At 36.8% G+C, this 16,377-nt stretch overlaps 1 protein-coding gene across 3 annotated transcripts in view; it reads right to left on the reverse strand.

The window, feature by feature from the left end:
- The window catches only part of LOC123585534 (MDM2 binding protein), an 81,423-nt gene that overhangs the window by 2,156 nt on the left and 62,890 nt on the right, over window positions 1-16,377 (reverse strand). The window contains exons 16-20 of one of the 3 annotated variants that reach the window (XM_045453799.1): window positions 15,658-15,813; window positions 12,790-12,885; window positions 5,544-5,810; window positions 3,383-3,632; window positions 2,477-2,590 (exon numbers count right to left, since the gene is read on the reverse strand). In XM_045453799.1, the coding sequence (XP_045309755.1) occupies window positions 2,477-2,590; window positions 3,383-3,632; window positions 5,544-5,810; window positions 12,790-12,885; window positions 15,658-15,813 (883 nt within the window). Of the gene's footprint in view, window positions 1-2,476; window positions 2,591-3,382; window positions 3,633-5,543; window positions 5,811-12,789; window positions 12,886-15,657; window positions 15,814-16,377 lie in introns of those variants that run through there. The other 2 variants (XM_045453800.1, XM_045453801.1) reach the window with 2 other exon arrangements.

Genomic DNA, 16,377 nt, shown 5'->3' on the forward strand with positions numbered 1-16,377 from the left:
TTTATACCTTCAGGTTTCTGAATAATATGCTTATGCTGCTACTTTTTGATTTAGGAATTAGAGGCAATGAACACTGTTATGGGTTCAAGTAGTGGGTTCAGGTGTCTGAATCCTGCCAGCCCGTCCCCTTCCTCTCAATAACTGTTGGGCCACATTTTTTATTAATAAATAGTGTGTTTGCATTATTATACCTCCGTAAATACAGTTCAGTCTTGAGCTAAGTATGTATTATAATTATCCTCTCGTGTAGCATTTTGTCTATCCTGTAGTTAAATTACATTTGCTTAGTTTGCCATGTGTGTAATTCTAGGTCCCCCCCCCCCCAACCAAATGCTGCAATAGACTGATTCAACGTACAAACAGCAAAGTTGTTTCAAATACTCAAATACACTGGATAATCCCTCAGTTAAGGTTTTATAAAAATCTGATTTTTATTCTTATTCTTATTTTTTCACCTGGCAATCTTTCTCCCAAAATCTGCTCTGATTTGGTCTAACTGCTCCTTAGGTCAGCTCTTGGTTTTCGACTCAGTCCCTTCTTCTGCTAAACTTCATCCTCTTTGCAGATGCTTTGAAGCACCTTCTGCTCCCCTATGTTCATCTGTTGAGTTCCTCAAAGTCCATATATCAGTGAAAGCATATATTTGTCTTCCTCTGACTGACTTATTTCACTTAGCATAATACCCTCTAGTTCCATCCACGTTGTTGCAAATGGCAAGATTTCATTCCTTTTCATTGTCTAGTAGTATTCCATTATATATACACACCCCATCTTCTTTACCCATTCATCAGTCAATGGACATTTGGGTTCTTTACATAATTTAGCTACCGTTGATGGTGCTGCTATAAACATTGGGGTACATGTGCCCCTTCAAATCAGCATTTTTGTATCCTTTGGATAAATTCCTAGTAGTGCAATGGCTGGGGTGTAGAGTAGTTCTATTTTTAGTTTTTTGAGGAACCTCCCATTTTCTTATCCTATGTTTCCTGATTTTATCATTTGATTCTAATTTCTGGTAAATTTCTTCATCTCAACTGTTCAGCCTCTCTGTTGGATTGATTTTATCACATTTTTAATTTCAAGAAGTTTTCATGTTCTATACAGTTTCTGGAAACAGCATCCTGTTCTAGTTTTACGGATGCAATTATCTTCTCTCTGAGAGAATTTTAGTTTTTATGAAGTTTTCTACAGCTTTCTGCTCCTTACGAGTTCCCTTCATTCCTTTACATTTTGGTATCTCTTTACTGGAAAACCCTCAAAAGTCTGCTAATCCTTGGAGGCCCAATCATATTTAAAAATGAGACATAAAATTATATTGGAAGCTCTGTCTGGAGGTGTTACAAAGTAGGGTCATTAGGAGGCCAGCTGGTTTTTTCCTTGTGGCCTTTAAATCTTTTTTCTCCAGAGACTACTGTCTGCATTGTCACAGAGCTGGGGGGGAGAGTACGTGCAGTGTACCGTGAAGTTACCCTTGTGGCAGAAGGACCTGTAGAGCAAGGTTCCCCAGTTCCCTTTGTAGATCTTTATTCAATCCCCTTATCTTCCGCCTGGCACCACGCTCCTTTCCTCCATGATACTCGGTGTCTTCAAACCTTGAGCACCTCGGAGACCTGTTACATGAAGTGGTTTGTTCCTCACTGGTACTCCGCGGGGCGCGGGCTTCTCCATGATACCATGCTTCTGTGGGCTCTGTCTTGTTCAACAACGTACTAACCATACTTCTACACTTGTTTTCTCTTTCTTTGTTTTTGTACTTTAATACCATCTTTCTTGAGAGATTTTAAAAAGAAGGCGAATTAAATGCACATGGTCAATCTGTAGTTTTAACCAGGGACTCACGCACAACTCTGATTTGAGTCCGAAACTCTAAAAACTGGAGATAATCCAACAGCATCCAAGTTTTACAGAAGCATCATCTGCGTGGCTGATCTGCCCAATGTCTTACAACTAGCTGACAGTGGATCCAAAATTAGGAACAGGGTGTTCTGACACTCATCCCAGTTGCCTTTTTCACTCTATACTAAAATTACTAATTAAACATGTTTTAAAGCTTTAAAGTCAAAGACTTGTTAGGGAGATACTGAGGATACCAGTTAAAATGTAGTTTTCTATATATGAAGACAAAACTCAATATAAAATATTTTGGCTGCAATTTTTTTCTCTCTTTTTTTTTTTTTAAAGAGAGAGAGGAGAGGGGCAGAGGGAGAGAGACAGGGTCCTAAGTAGGCTCCAAGCTCAGTGTGGAGCCCAACATGAGGCTCGATCCCACAACCATGAGATCATGACCTGAACCAAAATCAGGAGTTGGACCCTCAATGGACTGAGCCACCCAGGCACCACTGGCTCCAGTTTTTCTATCTCCACTTAAAAAAAAGAAAAAAAAAAAAATCTGGTAACAAGTGATAAGCTAAAATGCACTTTGTCAAATAGGAATATCAGGACCTCAATTTTGCTGTTATGAAAGAAGACACTGTACCTTCAGATAGAACTTGGAGATCTCAAAGAGACGTTGGCTGCATGCAGTGAAACATCCATGAGCTTCAGTAATGCTGTGTTTCTTCAGGGTTTCCGTAACTACTTCTTTCAGTATCTTGAATAGAACATAATATATGACTAATATTTCTTGGAAAAGGTACAAATGTATTGCTTCTTTAGATTTGTGTGAATTACACACTCATGTAACTCTGTGAAAGATAAGTTTATCAAGACAAAACAACTGGGAAAAAAAAGAGGTCTGGAATATTTATATGGTCACACATATCATAAGATATCTGTCAGGAATAAATGACTGGAGTATATTAAGAGGAACTCATATCATGAATTCTCAAACAAAATCTGAGTGTAAAGGCTACATAGAGATGTACATAAGTGTATTTATTTTTTATCATGGAACATTTCAAACACTGAAAAGTAGAACATTTTATAATGAATCCTTATTTCAATATATCAGTTTCAATAAGGATCAATTTGTGGCTAATTTCATTTATACCTCTGCCCACTTATCCATTATCTTTCTTATGTTGGATTATTTTAAAGTACATTACAGATACCATGTTATTCCATTCATAAAATTTTTAGACCTACATTTTAATTTTTTTTTTTTAACGTTTTATTTATTTTTGAGACAGGGAGAGACAGAGCATGAACAGGGGAGGGTCAGAGAGAGGGAGACACAGAATCTGAAACAGGCTCCAGGCTCTGAGCGGTCAGCACAGAGCCCGACTCGGGGCTTGAACTCACGGACCACGAGATCGTGACCTGAGCCGAAGTCGGCCGCTTAACCGACTGAGCCACCCAGGCGCCCCTAGACACACATTTTAAATGAACTAAGTACAGGAATTTCTTCCCATGTAGAACTAAGAGACAGGAAAGAAATCTTTACCCGTGTGTGTTTCTGTGATCTTGATTCCTTAATTTGCCTTGATGTTTTTGATCCATGCACACTTTTTTGACCACAACTGGCTTTTGTAGTGACTTTTGAAGTTTCATTGCTAAGAACTGGAACAGATGGACAGGTCACAGATAATGATCGCTCTGCTCGTGGTTTTCTGGACGTCACTGCATGATGATGAGGATTAGTGCTGCCACTTGTCTGAGAAAGAAGAGAATCTGAACTTTCAGACTTCACAAGTCTATTGTGGAGAAATATATCAAAAACACAAATGAAGTGAATCAACAATGAGGCCCATTTTCTGTCCTAAATGTGACAACTATATCCACTGAAACATAAACCTAAGAAAAGCAAACAAGATTTCTTGCTGCTACTGCCTTAAGTAACTGACAACTATACAGTTGCTCTCTTAGTTCTTCAAATGAGTGACTAAAACATACAAAGCAAGGAACAACAAACGAGAATTTCAGCTAGGAGGAAAAGCAACGAGGAGTATGCTGTTGCCAGCCCTGTCAATTTACAACTTCTCACCTCAATCAGCTCTGGAACTCCAGGTGGTGATATTTGTAAATTTAATAATCAGCATGAGTACTTATGCTTTTCTATAAAGATAATTTTGACAAAAAAACCATAACCTATACTTATTGTACCCATGCAATTACCTGGGCAAAATAAGTGTTAAATACAAATGAAACTAAAACTGGATCATGGTTCCATCTCTCTAAAATGTTTAAATTTCTTTTTACAAGATAGGGTCTCATATCCTTCAATTCTGCTAACCCACAGACCACAGTGTTCTTTCTCTTCCAGAACACATATCTTATTAGTCTCAAGTCAGAATAAAAAACATTGCTACAAAATACAGTATAGGAAATGTTAACAGATTTGCTTTTTAGGTTTATCATGTATAAAAAGTACTATGAATTTATAAAGTCCTCATAAAAATAATTTAGTTATTACATGGGCATCTGAGTGGCTCAGTTGGTTAAGCATCTGACTTCAGTTCAGGTCATGATCTCAAGGTTCGTGGGTTCCAGCCCCACATCGTATTCTGTGCTACAGCTCAGAGCCTGGAGCCTGCTTCAGATTTTGTGTGTGTGTGTGTGTCTCTCTCTCTGCCCCTCCCCCTCTCATGCTCTGTCTCTCTCTCTCAAAAATAAATAACATTAGAAAATTTTTTTTAATTAAAAAATGATAATTTGGTTATTCCATATCAGGGAAACAGTATTCTAATATTTCTAACTGCTCCAAAAAAAAAAAAAGATCTGAAAGTCTCACTTTAACATATTTCCTAATTTTTGAAAGATTTACATACATACGATAAAAATTTAAAGCTTGCTGTAGATGCCAAAGACCTAAATTTGACAAAGGTACTAAAGATCTACGAATCCAACAGAATTCAGAGTGTTTACGAAAACTTCTGTTCCAGTATTTGGACATTTTCCTTAGCTAGCAAAAAAAGAGTCTGGAAAAGTTTCGTATAATATTATGTAGTGTTTTAAGCTATATTTTACGTGAAACAATGGAAGTCCCTGTTGAAGGGGGCCGGGGCAGGCAGAAAGCAGTGGGAGGAGGCAGGCAGACAGTAGGAAAGCTGCCATCCCCAAACCCCCTCTTCCACAAAGCAGTTCTGCTGCTTCTGGGTACGCTCTCGAGTGTTGCATGGCTTGACCACTTTACGGTCCATCATGCTAACAGACTGTATATTAGCATAGAAAGCAAGAAATTCCAAGTCAAGTCTTTTTATAACTTACAAGCGTAAATACAACTGCTCACGATGAAAACAAAATTCCTGATATGAAGGAATTAATCTAAGATCTATGCAGAAAGCTACTTAAAAATAGGAAGGACTAATATGGCTCAGTCAGTTGAGCATCCAACTCTTCGGTTCAGGTCATGATCCTGGAGCTGCGGGATGGAGCTGAGCCCTGTGTCTGGCTCCACACTGAGTATGGAACTTGCTTGGGATCCTCTCTCTCTCTCTCTCTCTCTCCCCCCCCCCCCCTGCCCCTCTTCCCCGCTCACACTCTTGCTCTCTGTCAAAAAATTTTTTTAAAAATAAAAGTCCAATAAATAAATAAATAAATAAAAGAGTACTCTAGGCACTAACACTTTCTGTCAAGAGACTATTTTTATGTACTTAACATATCACCTTTTGGGGGGATAAAGGCAATTTAGATCTTTTGATCTCCTTTTCAATCGAGACACTTCAGTTCGGAGCTCACTTTGTGGAGCTTCTCCATCAGGGACGCTTCCAGGCTCTGACAAGACTGCAGGTGATGGAAGAGGGCTCAACACCGTGGGCACCGGAAAACCCTCTCTGGTGCAGGTGGTCTGGGTTTCATAACGAATAAGACGAGACTGAAGTTCAGAAAATCCCCCGTCTCTTTCTAGTGCTTTTCGGTCATCCAAGCAATATCTGAACAAGAGAAAGACCATTAAAATCACAGTCTCCAGGACGGCAATGGCCTTCCCCTGCCAATTAGGAAACGGCGGAACATTCACTTGAAAACCTTTTACTTTTAAATTCCTAATAACTGTTGAGCAAACGGCTGACTTCCCTCACAAGTTCAGTTTTTTCAAGTCTGCTAGATGACGTGGCAAAAGATTAAAAATTTTGAAGTACGATCTGATTCCTCTTTGACTATTTCTGGGCAACGGATTAAGCTAATCCTCTGGCTTATTTTCAAAATAATAGAGTTGCTGTCTTAATACTCTTTAAATCTCTACCAACCTCTGATTCCTCAGTATGGTTTTTATGTAACAACACGAAATGCTGACTTTTGTTAGAAACGGCGAGTTTATTTTTCAACACAAAGATGAAAAGGGTATAAAGGTATTCTAAGTGGCTCACCAAACACAGCTCAGAACATTTAAAATTTTTCTTTGAAACTCACTTCCCCCCTTTACTGCTGATTGACAGATTTTTCTTCAAACAACTTCAACTGTCCCTGTGCATCTGGTTTCTAGCCAAATCTGATTCAAGGAATCAATGAGAAGTTAGCTCAGTGAATGCTTCTGGACATAAAGAAATTACATGTTGTTAAGTACAACAAATAAGCATATCAGGAAAGTCACCTATGAGGTATGCGGCCTTGGAATACTTTCTTCCCTTTCTCCCCTGCTACAGCTGCATCAGGGAAACACAAATGGCTTCACATACATGATGGGTGGACCATAAAAATTAAAACCTTTCTTTACAATCCGTCCTCTTGGCTTATAAAATTCTAGGACGTTCCCTAAAATCAGAACTTTGGGTCCATAAGCTTTTAGTTCAACCTCCAGGGAGTATATCATTACCCTAACATCTGATTGCCTGACAGAGGCTTTAAGGACTTTTTCTATCCCTTGTGACACTTTCATATTTGATTTTGAAGAGCCGGACTCCCTGGATTTATTTAAATCTGGCTCCACCACTGATTAGCTGTTTGGACTTGGCCAAATTGCTTAACTTTTATCTATGCCTCTGCTGCCTCATTTGCAAAATGAGATTGACACCAGTCATCTCCAAGAGCCACTGTGAGGATTCCTTGAACAGGAACATGTAAGCACTCAGAATCAGTGCCTAGAACATGCAAGCAAAGCAGTGAATACATGTAGGCTGCTCTTGCTCCTATCATCGTCATCAGCAGCAGCAGCAGCAGGTTTACTTTCTACCACAGCAAACCTTACAGCGTGCTGATAATATGCAGCCTCGCCAGGATTTCAGACCCCGGTTGGTGAGTTCAGAACCTGACCTTAACCAATTTAGTGTAGTATCTTATGTAAGTTGGAAGAATCATCACGCCTGGGGATCGGTCAATCCATGGCTGACCATTAAAATCACCAGAAGAGCTTTTACGAGATAGACACCAGATCTACATGCCCAGGTTTCTGATTTAACTGGTCTGGGGTGAAACCCAGTCATGCGCGTTTTTTCAAAAGCCATCCAGGTGACTGTAAGGCATAGCTAGGACCGAAAATCTCTGATCTAACCCAGTAGTTTGCTTTCACAGGGGAGAACACTGAGCTCCCAAGTCAGAATGTGAAGTTGGGGGCCCAACGGGTCTCTCGGTTCTGTAACATCTTTCTCCAGTCTCTTGTTTAATAAAACACATTTCATTAAAAATCAGCAGTAACCCTAACGATCGCTGATGAGTCCTATTTCTATTCTGGGCAACCGACAGAATCTAGAACAAAATTAAGAACCATGAGTGTTAAGAAAGGTTGTAGGCAAGAGGTAATGTAATGCCTGATGAGCCCAGAGAAAATTTTTGAGAAAAAAGATACAAATGAATGTTTTTTTCTACTCTGAGATTTTAATTCTAACATGCAGATATTTTCCTTCCAGTTTTAACATCTCTTGATCACAGCTGTTCATAATGTCATTCCTTCAACTGAATTATGTGTACTGTGCCTGTGGACTGTGCCATTTAAAATGTCTTCAAATGATTATACAATGATCCGGTACTGAAACAAAAAGTACTTTGTAAATAAGAAAGGAACAGAAACAGAAAAGCAGGGTGCACATTTGATATTAGTGAAGTGAATATTCAGAGTTGGATGAATGACTTACACTTCTAATATTTTCTTGCAAAACCATAACCAAATGCTTTTATGCATCCAAAGAAAGAAAAATACCTCCAAGAAGACGAGGCTATTTTTGTTTGGTAACTACATAACAGGCAAGGTACTGCCTAGCACACACCAAGCAATGTCAATGAAGGCAGGAGAAACTGCCAGATCTCTTGGGGTAGATGAAAGAAATCTGAAAGCAACAGGAGGCTGGTGTGGCCAACTGTCACAGTTTGACAGCAGAGTTTAATTTGTTGTTAAAGAAAACTGTGCATCTTACAATCAGTGGTACCTAACACTCCAGGATAAAATAGGTGAAAAAGCAGACAAATGAGCCAACAGGGGATATATTTCATTTTGCCTTAAGAAAACATTGATTTGTACTTGAACAGTTTATATGTATTTTTTCCAAATATTCCTTATGTCTGGGTATAGAAGAGCTAAAGGAGTCTAAAAGTTTATAGCAACATGAGAAAGAGAGAACTCTCCTTTCAGCTTCATGTTTACGTTAAAATTCCACTGGAATTTTGTTCCAAGCAGATACATTACCCATGTTGAACATAATAGGCCCCCCACACTATATACCCAAATCTTCTGGATTCATTGTGCCCACCTCCTACAACAACTTCATTAGTGTGATCTCCATGTCCTCAGATTAAGGACCACAAATATAAAGGAAACTGAGTCACAGAAAGATTTGTTTGTTTATGGGGGTGGGTAGCTCCCTATTGCTCGTTTTAAAGTCCTCAACTTCTTACTTCAACTGTTTTTCCACACACAGACAAAAGTGCAATGTTATTGCATGTAACAGCATGTTGTTTTTGTAGTATTGCTTTCCATACATACACCAGCTTTTTTATCCATTGTACTGCCATACCCCTAGGCTGTTTCCAATCTGGGGCCATTACGGATAAAACTGCTCTGTACCATCTTGTTCAAGTCTTCCTGTGGAGTTGTGATTTCTTTCTCTTAGGAAAATGCCTAGTGTTGGAACTGCTGAGCCATAGGATCTGAGTATGTTTAGTTTTATAACGAACCTGCCAGATCCTTCTCTGGAGTAGATCCATCATTTCATACCCCCACCAGCAACGTATGACAGTTCTGATTGTTCCATATACTTGTCAATATTCATCAGTCTTCTTTAATGTTAGCCACTTTGGTGGCTGCACAGAATTTTATTTTATGGATATACTATAATGTATTGAACCGAGCCCCTACAGTTAGACATTTCCAATGTTTCTTGTTTTAAGTAACCTTGTGGAAAATACCCTTGCATAACAACTTTCAGTGTACATCACTTTTTTTTTTCCATTAGGCTAAATGAATCAACCTGATGTTATAAACATTTGCGTGGGTTTTGCTAAATTACTGAGCAGCCCTCCACACAGGGTGTAACAATTACACTTCTAGAAGCCGGCTTACTCCTTCCTGTTCCTTAACTACTACCGGGACTTTGTAAGTGAAAAGCACCCTCCCCGTTGTTTCTAATTACATTAAGGATGTAAATTTAAAAGCAAATAAAAAAAGAGTTGATAAAAACAATTTGCCATGTGATCAGTCATTTGTATTTCCTCTTTGATAAACACATAGCTCAAGATTTTGCCAGCTTTTCCACAGGGGCATTTATTTTATTTTCTCACTGGTTTGAAAGCATTCTGTAACCACAAAAGAAAATACCTTCTCATTTATGTTCAACAATATTTTCCTCAGTTTAATCCTTACTTTAAGGATTTCTTTTGTTTCTGTTGATTACTGACGCCACTGTTTTAAAATTCGGAGACATCATTCTTTTCTTTTTTAGAAGAATGAATAAAAAAGTCTTCCCTGTATTTAGGACAGATGTTCCCCTACATTTTATGCTCGTTCTTTCCTTTCACAATTTTTCACTTTTAATTCTGAATACATCTGAGATTTATTTTGATATTTGGTGTGAATTAAGAATCATTTTAGGGGCGCCTGGGTGGCGCAGTCGGTTAAGCGTCCGACTTCAGCCAGGTCACGATCTCGCGGTCCGTGAGTTCGAGCCCCGCGTCGGGCTCTGGGCTGATGGCTCAGAGCCTGGAGCCTGTTTCCGATTCTGTGTCTCCCTCTCTCTCTGCCCCTCCCCCATTCATGCTCTGTCTCTCTCTGTCCCAAAAATAAATAAACGTTGAAAAAAAAAAAAAAAAATTAAAAAAAAAAAGAATCATTTTAAATTAATTTACTTTTATTTGTGTATTTAATCATGTTCTCACTATTATCTACTGAATATTTCACTTTTTGCTCTCTGATTTGAAATTCTTCCTCTATTAGATCAAATTCCAATGTGTACTTGCTTTTTTCCTTGGACTTCCTATTTAGGTCTAGCTTTATAATAAAATTTTCTGGTTATATGATAAAATGTATCTCATTCTTTAAATAAAAGGGAGGAGGCTTACCAGGTAAATTAAAGAATTATTTCATCCAAAGGTTCAAGGTTAAGAATTATATTAAATATTTACATGTATTCCAGAAGAACTGATGCCTTTAGAATATGGAATCTGTGCATAGGGAAACAAGGATGTTTCCCCTAAGTAATCAACGTTGCTTTTAGGTCCCCTAATAGAGAGTATTTGCAATTTTTTCCATTCTATATGTCTTGCAAAAATACTTCTAATATTTATGGTGTTATTTGCTATTTTGAATGAGATCTTTTTTTGGAGTGTTTAAAATGGGAAATGGTTGGTTGAGAGGTAAACTAGACTTGTAAATGTTTCATCACTGGCCACTTTTCAAGTTCTATCACTTCTAATAATTTTTCAGGTCTCTTCTCTGTCAAACAAAAAACAAAAACAAAAACTTCTTATGGTCTCCTTTTCAATACATACAACTCCTTTAACCTTTCTTGTTTTCCTTATTTTAATTGATTGGCCCAAACAATGATTAAAACAGAAACATTCAGAACAATGGTTGACAGAGGAAAAAAAAAAAAACAGTGAGGGCGGTATCTTTTTCTGGCACCTGACTTTAATGGGGAGTTTAATTTTGATGCTTGAAAATAACTGGATATTTTGCCTCTAGTGTCAAACTTACATACATACTCTTTAAATGAAATAAATCTTATTCAAATATAGCATGGAACCTAAATATGCCTAGAATGACGTGTTGGGTGACCACCTGTATTTTCTCAGTTGTACCAACATCCTTCCAGCGTGTCTAAGCTAGAAACCCTAAAGAAATTCTTGTTATCTCCTTCCTTCTCATCCCCACCATCTACTTGGCCTAAAGTTCTTTAGAGAGCTTTAAGTTTGTAAATCTCCTTTCTATTTTCACTGCCTGGATAGTATTTTAGTCCTTCAACATCTCCTGCTTGAAATACTTCAACTCAATTTATCAAAAGCCAGTGAGATTTCTTCCAATGGCACAAACCCAAGCATATAACCTCATGCTTTAAAAATAAAAATAAAGGTTTTTTACTCCTCAAAAGTAAAGATCAACTTTCCTTCCATGTCACTAGTGACCTTCAGACGTCATGATTTGGTCTCATTACAGAACAATATGTTTATCACTCTTAGTCAGAAACAAAAATGTGGTTTCACTTCCTAGAATCTGTACCTCTGCACTTTGCTGCTACCCAGACATTGCCTTTTTTGTCAGGTAATCTCCTATTCATTCTTTAAAATTTAGTTCAGATTTCCTCTTTGAAATACTCTCAAATACTTCCTGCCATTTATTTCTTCCATCCACTCAGCAGACATCTGTATTTTAACACTACTTATATTCCACTAACCTTACGTGTTTTTTTTCTTTCTCCTCTACACAGTATATGCTTCTTAGGGAAATAATTATCTTTTGTATCTTTAGCCCCTGAGTGAATGACCTTCAGAAAAGTATTTTTAAAGTTTATGTGAAATAAACATTAAGTTTACAAGCCGGGGCACCTGGCTGGCTTAGTCGGGTAAGCGTCCAACTTTGGCTCAGGTCATGATCTTCCGGTTTGTGGGTTCGAGCCCTGCATAGCTTGCATTGGGCTCTGCTGACAGCTCAGAGTCTGGAGCCTCTTTCGGTTTCCCTGTCTCCCTCTTTCTCTGCCCCTCTCCCACTCACTTGTCTCTCCCTTGCTCTCACACAAACATTGAAAGAAAAATTAAAAAAAAAAAGTTTAGAAGCCAATCAAAATAGCATGCTTCAGGTGATCACTGATAAAGTTGTTTCTTAAACGTTAAGGTAAAATCAAGTCCTTATTCATTTATGGAAAACCAATAGAAAATAAGTTTTGCTTTATGCACGTAAAATATTTTGCAAAATGAATTATCAAGGCTTGAAAATTTATCATAAAATATTTTATCATCATTATTCCAGTTCTTGTTCTTGTGAAAATGGTAGATGTGCACATTAGCTCAGAAACTTTTAATACGTTTATGCAAAAGAATCCTTTGAAATTTTATTCGGACTGGTCAATTAAAATACTGTAAAAATTTATACACAATTAATGTGTTACAAATGGGAACACATTTCATCTAATAGTTACTGAGCAATTACAATGTAATTAGTGAACAGGGAATATTAATGTGACCACTAGAATAAATACACATTTATAACACAGGGACCACAATAATTTTGATTAAAATATCTGGTAATTAATAACAGAATGTTTAAATGCTATAAAAACTGATTAATCATCACACATAACTTTTTTTTTTTACAACCGAAGACAATTTCTTAATTTGTGTATGCATTGTTTTGCTTTATAACGCTTTTTGATAGACCTTCTCTTTGGCTCTGTATCTCAATTTATATCATTTTGGTACAAATACCTTTTACACTCACATAAGAAAAGCTTCATCAGCAACACACAGAAGAGTAAGGTGTAAATAAAAACTTACTCAATTCCATGATAATGACATACTGAGGCTTTTTCAAAAGGTAAACCCTGAAGTTTCCGAGGACTAAGTTCCGGTGTCAGAACAAAAGTCTTTTCCCTAAAACAAAAAGTTTTTCATTTGTATTTAAAGTTTATTTAGTGACAAAGAGAAAGTTCAAGAAGGTACCTAAAGGAAGAAATCTGACTTCCTTCTCCATAATTGAATCTTCTATGGGATAAAGTGTAAGTAACATCAGAAAGCTTAAGAAGGAAATCAAACAAAGTTAAGCCTTAAGTGGGTTTGTCACTTGCATTTTCTGTGCCTCAAGTTTCTGAAGTCATGATGTTCTTTATTATTTACTTCACAAAACTATTTTGAGAAATGGATAAATCAAGAATGAAAAATGATTTATAGTGGAAATTTGAGAAGCTGCATTATTTATGAAGGATTTTTTTTCCTGGTGTAGTCACCCAATGTTTATGCATTTAGTTAAATTCTTTTTTGTGGAGGAATAAAGTTAATTTGAAATTTTTGGTAACAAAGTATTTACTTCCTACTATAAGGGATCCAGATTTTTCATTGCCTGGAAATGCAGTCATCTTGACACCTACTTTAAGAGTTAGCATCCTGTTAAATACCAGAGGATACAGAGACTGCTGACTTCAATTCTGCTTCTGAAGTAGTTTTTCAATCAGCAGGTAGGTGAGAACTAATCATATGGTGAGCTTACATAAAATATTCATGCTCAACCCCATCCACATGCAGATCTGCAGGGGTGTATCAAAATCTCAGGAAGAAAAAGGTCACTGCAATTAGGTTAAGCTCTTCTGATTATTCTGGTAGGTGCCCACTCCCACCAACCCCTGCTTCTCTGCCTGAGCTGAGAGGCACTGTTCCAATGCTCAGGATCATGTTCCTGATGGAGAATAGGTTATATGGGAATGGGAGAACAATGCAGTGGTGGCCTTTACATAGTCAATACAATGAAAACTTGGAAATGGCACATAGAAAGGCAAGCAGGTTGTACAGTACCATAAATACTTGTGCTCTCTCACATTTCCCCCCCTATGGCTTTAGTAATAAAAACTGCCCGCTTGCCACTGAAAATTACCCAGGTTGCTATTAATAAGCATTTAAAATTATTACATTAAAATGTAAGGCATATGCTAAGTAATGAGCCCTAAAAACAGAATTATATTCTAACGCGTCCATTTAAAGTGTTCCACAAAAAGTAACACTAATTAGTGACACTAATTTAATGACCCCAGTATTTTGATGACTCATTATTAAATGAATGACTTCTTGATATGAAACAATTCAGGCACCTAGCATTTCACTTCTTCCCTTTACCCATGTGTCTCATTTCTTATTTCAACCCTCTTAGCAACTTTATGTGTTTTTCTTTAATTTTACTCAGAACTTGTTCTTTCTAAAAGAAATGTTTCAATAAATATGTATTTTGTCAGTGTTTAATATTTCTTTGGTATACACACAGGAGCCACGCCTATACTTTAACATTTCAACAGCTCCTTGCATACGCAGACATTTTAGTAAGAATCCACAGGTTCTTGATTCATTGTTATGAAAGCTCATGGTTCGACTTTAACATTAATAGAAGATATATTGGATAATGATGTCATTCTAACACCAAGGAGCCATATCAAATTTTCCTAAGTAAATTGCCCGCAAATTACCAAAAAAAAAAAAAAAAAAGTATATCTCCACTACGAGTATATCCTCCATCAGTGCATTTAGAAAGACATTCTGTTCAAAAGAGCAAAATCTATAGAATTCAGTTTTGGCAAATCCATCTGACTTTGTCAATTCACATTTAATGATCCGGAAGGACAATAATCCAATAGCTAAATAAATGAAAATGTGTATATAATTCTTCACTTTCTTGATTCCCATGGAAAAGATTATCAATCTCTCAAAGTTATGAGGAAGGAAAAATCACACAATTTTTACTTCACTAAGATCATTAAGTCATTAAGACCCAGAATTATTAAGATCCTCAAGTTTTCAAAGTTGTTCCTTTTCTCTCTCCCTCTCTCTCCCTCCCTGCCTCCCTCTCATGAACATGCACATAAAGGCAATGAGCTCCGGGATTATTTCTGAAATATAACTACCTTGAAAGAAATGCCTTCCAAAATTTACCTTTAAAATCAATATTTGCCAAAACAAGTTTCGTAAAAGTGATTAAAGTGATCTATAATTTTTAAGGTCCTCTGGGAGGTTTTCAAAATAATGGATTAACATTAAAAAGAAATCGGGATGGTGAACAAATGATTCAAATCTCATGAGTAACCGATGTCACAATTTTGCCTATTCATTAAGTCAACTTTAGCAACATCCAGTATTATATTAACTAGTAACTTAGTGGAAGTTGTCTTGGAAGTCAAATCAGTTATAAACTATTCATATAGACACTGAGTTCTTAGTAATATTACAGTTTCAAAAACATTTTTATTGTACTTTTCCATTCTCTTCAGTTGAAAGGCTGTGCTTTTTGCTAATATTGGGCATGACTGACAGTGTCATGACAGGTAATGGCAAAATCAAAACCAAAGAATAACGCAGATAAAAGAATTAAAACTTTTTTACATGTCAAATTATAATTCTTTCTAAATAAGCATTGTCCTTTGTATACAAAGTAGAAGCTACTGACTTCTACAGGGAGTAAACAGAGGTTGCTTTCTTGTTTTCCCTATATTCAATACCACAAAACAGTAGCACATTGGCTAAGGTAAAATGTGAGGAACACTGGGATCATCCTTGAGAATTTTGCCTAAGCAGCAGAGGGCATCAACTGACTAAAGAAATGAGATGCAATGTGCTTTACAAATGATTTTTAAGAAGTTAACTGGCAATTACAAGTTTATAACTTACCCCTTTTGAATCTGTAAAGGTTGAAGATCTCCAACTGGTAATCCATCTGAAGTAAAGAATTTCAGCAATTCCTTAGCATCCAATAAGGTGACTGAATCCCGTGGACCCTCTTTGTGGCCCAGCAACTGTTCAGATGAACGAGGTAATGAACCAGTTCTGAGAAATAGTGTTATGTAGATTAATTAAAAATGGATTAGAATTCACCGTAGTCAGGAAAAGGTGATGTGAGCAGAAACGAGAACAACAGACAAAGAAAACTACAGAATTATTATTTAGGAAAGAAAATAATGTAAAATCTTTGTGAATCATTTAGTATACAAGTATATTTTTCAAAACCTGTAGGTCACGGTGAAACTTGCAGTTACCACAGCAATAATGCTACTACTTAACTAATATAAACATAATTCTATTCTTTATAAGTGATGGCATGATTATTTAGGAGTGTGAAGTTATCAATTCTATAAAACTTAAATCTAAACTTTTTTGTACGTTCGGAAACCCCATAATCTCGTAAATTTTTGACAGTAGGGACTAAATGTTCCAATTTTCTATGAATTTGAAAGATTATCTGAGGCACAACCATGAAATGAGACAGTAATCAGAAATCTCCCCAAGGTTTCTCTTAGCCATGATTATAACATTACGAATAAGCACTGAATCATTATTACAGTTGAAATATATACAAGAGCTTATACTTCTCAAATACTTTACTTAATCCTC

This window comes from Leopardus geoffroyi, chromosome C3 (assembly GCF_018350155.1).
Source record: "Leopardus geoffroyi isolate Oge1 chromosome C3, O.geoffroyi_Oge1_pat1.0, whole genome shotgun sequence".
In the NCBI taxonomy this organism is placed as follows: Eukaryota; Metazoa; Chordata; class Mammalia; order Carnivora; family Felidae; genus Leopardus; species Leopardus geoffroyi.